At 43.4% G+C, this 6331-nt stretch overlaps 1 protein-coding gene across 1 annotated transcript; it reads left to right on the top strand.

The window, feature by feature from the left end:
* The first annotated feature begins 4959 nt into the window (after positions 1-4959).
* On the top strand, positions 4960-5723 carry LOC103702022 (monothiol glutaredoxin-S2-like). The gene has a single exon (XM_008784292.4). It carries the CDS (start codon positions 5052-5054, stop codon positions 5466-5468), a length of 417 nt encoding a protein of 138 aa, XP_008782514.2. The 5' UTR covers positions 4960-5051; the 3' UTR covers positions 5469-5723.
* The last annotated feature ends 608 nt before the right edge of the window (positions 5724-6331 follow it).

Raw genomic sequence — 6331 nt, 5'->3', positions numbered from 1 at the left:
CAGATGTCATTCGCCGGTGCACGACAAAATCATCTTTGATGGTTCGAGGGTCAAGGACAACGTAAGAATTGACGAAACACGGCCTGTTTTAAATGGTTCTGGCGAAAGGACAAAATAGCAACTGCCATCAATGCCATGTCTTAATCCGTCGAGACACCCCGGACTTATTTAGCTTCCGGTAGCCGGGCGTCCATCTATGTATCTCCGGCCACCTTGCTTCCGGTACCACCCTGATGCAGAGATGATGCTAAAATGGTGATAATATTAATCACTTAGAAGAAGTCCATGACAAACTGGCTTGTAATACAAACAAAATTAAACTGGATGGGCTTCCTCTTTCTTCTTTCTTTCTTTCTTTCTTTCTTTCTTTCTTTCTTTTTTTTTTTTTTTTTTTTTTTTTTTTTTTTTTTTTTGGCTAGAATGCGCAAATCATATCTGACGAGTACGAATACATCAAATAAAATCAGAAACAAAATATCTCGGAGTGCCCGAAGCAACTTCCTATCCCCAATTTACAAGGTGCTACCCGCATAACTGGCTATATAGGCGGCCCTTCAATCCGCAGCCCCGTCGGCTTTACGAAATATATGTTTAGCCTGAAAGGCTTCTTCATCCCTCGTCATTGCCCAGATTTCTCGAAGCAATGGATGGTTGCCACCGGCACCCCTCGAACCCACCTGAATCCAATTGATAACCATGGTCGAGTCATCTTCCAAGATGACTGAGTTGGCTCGTAATTTAAACTGGGCATGTCGAAGGCCTACCTAGGCAGCCTTTAGCTCCGCACCGGGCACAGAGATGTCGACAACCGCCTCTTGCCAACATCCTGGCGTCCGGGCCTCTAATAATAAAACCCGTGCCTCCCTTCATACCTTCGTCAGAGACGACTTCATCAAAATTGACCTTGAGAAAACTCGGAGGTGCAAGCTTCTAAGTGAAGAACACCGTACGGGATATTGCCTGAGCAGAATGGGAACTCCAGATATTCCAAGCTGTCAAAGGCCCATCTAAGGATGAAATATGACTAATTTCTGCCGTCTGGGCCTAAGCGCTTTCTATCACGAGCTTCGGCGACATTCTGTATTCACCAAAAGTTCAAGCATTTCTTACCAGCCAAATCTAGCTAATAGATTGTGCAGGTCGCTCTGACAGCCTTTTGGTGTAACAATGGCGTACCCGACCATCGGCAGATGATCTGTAAGAATTGGTCCGTTGGCTCCAAGCCTCCCACGGAAATTCTGCCAATCCTCATGTCATCCTCGCCCATGCGCATACTGGATGGCTTTTGGAAGGGATGAAAGGACGTTGACTACAGGGATTTCTATTCTTCAAATAAGAAATAGCTGATATCTTTGTATGAAATTTATGCTATCTCATATTATAACGCAAACTATATGCTCATGAGCTTGCGAATCTTTTACGCAGACCAGACCCGACTGTACAATATGGCTGATGAAGGGAACGGAGAGAAAATATAAAAGTTTATATATATATATATATATATATATATATATATATATATATATATATATATATATATATATATATATATGTCACATGTGCCTGATGCTTGTAAATTTAATACAAAAGCATAAGGAGTTGGAAAATATAGAAGCAACGGTGATGTTACACATATTTGTCAAAAACCAAAGAAGGTGATGAGGTGCCCCAAAGTGAATTTATGTGTATTGGTGCACTAGCGATAACAAGTGAACATGGTTTTAGAGGGCACCGATTCGCCAAGGATATCCCAACAATATAGTTGTAAGCTGAGATATAAGTGATAGAGATTGCTTCTGGTCCCTAACATCATCGTCTTTGCTTTCATACATCTAAAATGGATTTGAAGCGTGCTAACAATATCCTTAAGCAACTCTACCAATTCAAATTTGATAGAACTTGAGATAATGTTCTTGTTGAGCTTTGAAAAATCTAATTAATAATATCCAAGTCCGCTTAATAAAGCTAATGACACGAGTTAACTCCACCGACCAAGAAAAGTAAATAGGCAAAACTTGCTTCAAATACTATGGTGCAAGTTGAATATGCAATAAATTATTTTAAATATATTAGAAAAAATTGCATTCATTTTGAAATGCATCAACATGCATGTCCAGGATAGTTATAGATAAGGATGTCAATAGGGTGGATTCAGTAAGAGTTTAGCGAAAAAATCGAAACTCAAATGCAAATTCATTACCACCTCCTAAAAACTGAAGTCGGAATTGAACAATTTTAGAAACAAAAAATCATAATTGTAACCAAAAAAATTGCAAATTTAGAATCGAAACTAAAAAACTGAAAACCGTCTAACTTTTTTTATTTATTTAAAATTCTAACATATAAATCATGAAATTAAAGTACCATCCATAATTTTTATAGTACAATTCATATCGACCCATCTAATAAATATATCAAAAAATAATAATATAATTTTTTTTATCGAGTTAGTAACTTGGATTTGCACTAAAATTAAAAATATTAAGGGTATCAAATATCGAATATATTTGATTTCAGGTTAAATTTTGCGTTAGGTGCCGGATTCAATTTCGGATGGACAAATCTACAAAAATTAAAACCAAATAGTTTTTGATTTTTAAACCATTATCAAAACGATGCCTATTTAATTTGAATTTAAACTGTTTTGTTTGGTTCGAGGCATAGATAAAATATCCGAATATTCGTCCCATTCGTATTCTTAATTATATATAACTAAAACTAATATTCTTGTCAACCGGTGTAAGAGTCCATCATTGGATCACCCACCGCACATAACGCAAGGCACTCCAACTTCACTCGTTCGCACAGATATTAAAGCGACCAGTGGATGATCCGACGGTGGAGTAGTGCGAGGGGACGGGAATCCTTGGGCATTGATCACGACAGACAATAAAAAAACCGAACTGATCTGCTCCGCGACACTGCCAACTCGTGCAACAGTAGTAGAGTACCATCTCGGCACGTGTGACCCGGTAATCACGGCATGGATTGGAGCAAAAGACTCCGGGGAGTACAAGTTGAGCAATATATTACCGCAGCACAGAATCCACAAAATTTTCCAGAGTTAGCAATGAATTATGACCTAATGGTGGTCCCCAGACCAGGAGGGCGAAGCGGGTTTGACGGCTCTCCCGGAAGCGGAAAGGTGTGAAGTTTGTTCGTCACGATGTTCGTCGTCGCCGTGTGGTCCAGGAGGGGAGGCGAGTTACCTTGGACCCCGACAAAGATCCACAAAGTGGACAAAGCCGGACGTCGCTGACACAACTCCTCCTGCTGGCTGTCGTCACCAGTAGTCATGTGGTCAACGGCGGGTACAGGTCCCTGTCCACGGCCAGCAAAACGTGGATCTTCTGCCACGTAGTCCCTCGGGAGGGAGACAGGATCAGCTGCTCCACTTGCCCCATGGAAACATCTGCTTCCATCTCTGGGCACCCTGAGTTAAAAGTAGACCCCACACTTCTGCAAGTATCATTGTACAGAGATTTTGTTTTTCCTTTTTCCTTCCCTCAATTCACACCCTTACCCTCGTATATATGGTGCATGAACAACTTCACTTCGGCATATTACAACATATTATAACACCTTAATCATTACAGCTCCATTGGCAAAGCTAGAACCACATTGACTTGGTCTTTCAAGATGTGGTGCATGTTTCGCATTAACACAGTATCTTCCCACAAGTGTAAGGCTTGTAGTTGCAATGCGCCTCGGTACAAGTTATGCCTCATCTCACCACCCTCAGGGGTGGTGGTGGTGCACCAGCAAGTTGGGGAGATAAGGAATAGCTTGATTTTGCATCATGTAACAAATAATTATTGGGAAAACAAAGAATAAGTAGAAAATATACCATATATACATACATGCAATTCATTTCCACATCTCAATTGTTATGACTAGTTGCTTGAATAACGGAGCTCCATATAATATGATTTATACCATGTATCCCTCCAGGTGTCTCTTGGGTTGTCCGGTAGAATCGCTACTGGCATGTGCCAGTTCCTAACTTTACCTTGTTTGCTTATAAATTTTTACTTGTCAATTCTTCTTATGCACTGTGGGAGGGAGGCAGCCTTCATTCGGGATACATGGCAGACAAAACTTTAGCACCACAATCAAACTCCCTCCACTAGCAGAATAACGAAAGAGCTAACGTCATCACCTAAGCTTAAAAAGAGGCTAAGACGACTCTCTCTTCTATTATTAGATGCCCTTTATTAAGAAAGGAAGGGAGAAGGTCTAATTTCTCCTCTTCTTTTTTTTTTCATTGAGTGCGAAGCACTGTTGCCAGCATGGCACTTGGGATGCCACGTCAACGCCCTCCCCGTATAGATCTGTTTCCCAAACGTGGGAACCTCTTATTGGCTCGACCTTGTTTGCACCTAAAGCATCGGGCCCATCTTATCCTCATCAACGCTCTCCCAGGCCAGACATATCTGCGTCAGCTTGGCCCCATTCCCGATAACGCCCTCCTAGTTTAGTTTTATCTACAACAATGCCATGGCACTCCTTAGATTCGAATGCACCATCAAGGAATCATGCGATAGGACGAGGTGACGTCCGGGCCATAGTTTTAGTTTATCCCCACGCCATGACGTGCGGTTGTCGAAATTGGACGGTCCACTAGAGCCCGATGGCTAAGAGACGTCGACGGTGCTGAGACTGCCACGTGCACCACTGGCTGATCTCTTATGGACCCCATCAGCCGTAGGAGTTCGCCGAGCGGATAGATTTTGTCCACGTGTCCTGATCATGACGTGACGCCGGACGGAAGGAAGGACGGATGGTGGCGCGTGGTGGGAGGTGACGCCAGCCCCGTCCCCCCGGCCACGTGACGCAAGCGCAGGCCCACAGTTTCCCGTCACCGTCACGGTGACGTCACCCTCCCCCGCACCCCCATGTGAGCACCGTCCTCCTCCCCCCTTCAAAAAAATTTTATAAATCCCCTCTCTTCCCTTCTTCCCATCGAACTCGCTCTCGCCTCTTGATCGCTCCCCTTCTTCTTGTCTCTCTCGCTCTCACGGTCTCGGATCTCGTCGATCTTTCGGGGAAAAATGGCGGCGATGCAGGAGGTGAGGTGCCGGCCGCCGGCTGGCGGGGAGGTGGTGGCGGTGGCAGCGGCGGCGTCGGGGGGGAAGAGGAGGGGGGCGGCGCTGTCGATCGACGGGGCGGAGCCGCCAGAAAAGTGGATCGAGCGGCTGATAGGGGAGAACCCGGTAGTGATCTTCAGCCGGCGGGGTTGCTGCATGTGCCACGTCATGAAGCGCCTCCTCGCCACGGTGGGGGTCCACCCGACGGTGATCGAATTAGATGAGGCGGAGGAGGCGGCGGCGGCGGCCTCGGCTGCTGTGGGGCTTCCTGCGCTCTTCATCGGCGGGTCTCCGGTGGGGGGCCTGGAGGGGCTGATGCGGCTTCACCTCAGCGGCCTCCTCGTCCCCAGGCTCCAGGAGGTTGGAGCCTTCTGCGGGTAGAATTTCTAAATTCCAGCGATTCCAGGAGGGTAAAATTGTAATTTTATAGCACGTTTGTCGTCACTCTCTTATGGTTTTATTTTTATTTTTTTTTTACCTACTTATTTCGGGGATTGGAAAGATTTGAGTCGAGGTTGGAGGAGTTCCCCATGGCGTTTGTAAATAAACCATATCATTAAAGGAGGGAAGGGTAAAAAGGGAAAGAAAAGTGTTTAAAAAAAAAAGTTTGGCTGCAATTATTACGTTTTTTTTTTATTTTTTTCCGGTTCCACTTTTGTTTTTACTGCGATTTGATGGATTATTTTAAAGCCGATAGGATGTTAAAATGGGATGGATGGATGGATACATAATGGAGGAAACGTCATGTCATGTCGTTGCGGCCGGAGGAAGAAAGGTGGCAACGATGAGCTTGGATCGCTCTTTTCAACTGGCGACGCCCCACGTCATGGCTGGATCTTTTATTTTTTAATACCAATTATTACCATTGTTTTTGTTTTTTTGCTTATCAAGCTTATTATATGATTAGTCATGGAGCAACAAAGCTGGCCAAACGAATATCCCATATTATTCCCGAACATTTACCTGTTCATCCGTTGACTAGCTAATTTATCTTTACAAGTGACTTGTTTACGAGAAGTCTAATATTTTTTATAAAATTTATCAAATTCTGACTAATTGAAGCTTCTAACGTTTGTTGAATATAGGTCATTAAGATTAAAGTTATCGGATGTATATACATGAATGTTTAGAATTTGCCAATGATTTGATTATATCCACCTAATTGGATATATTGCAGTCGCAAAAAAAGGTTTTAAAGTAAGTATGAAGTTTTTTTTTTTTTTTTTTTTGCTTGGGATTTTATT

The sequence above is a fragment of the Phoenix dactylifera genome, chromosome 8, assembly GCF_009389715.1.
Source record: "Phoenix dactylifera cultivar Barhee BC4 chromosome 8, palm_55x_up_171113_PBpolish2nd_filt_p, whole genome shotgun sequence".
Lineage (NCBI taxonomy): Eukaryota > Viridiplantae > Streptophyta > Magnoliopsida > Arecales > Arecaceae > Phoenix > Phoenix dactylifera.
This window is presented reverse-complemented; position numbering and strand designations above follow the sequence as displayed.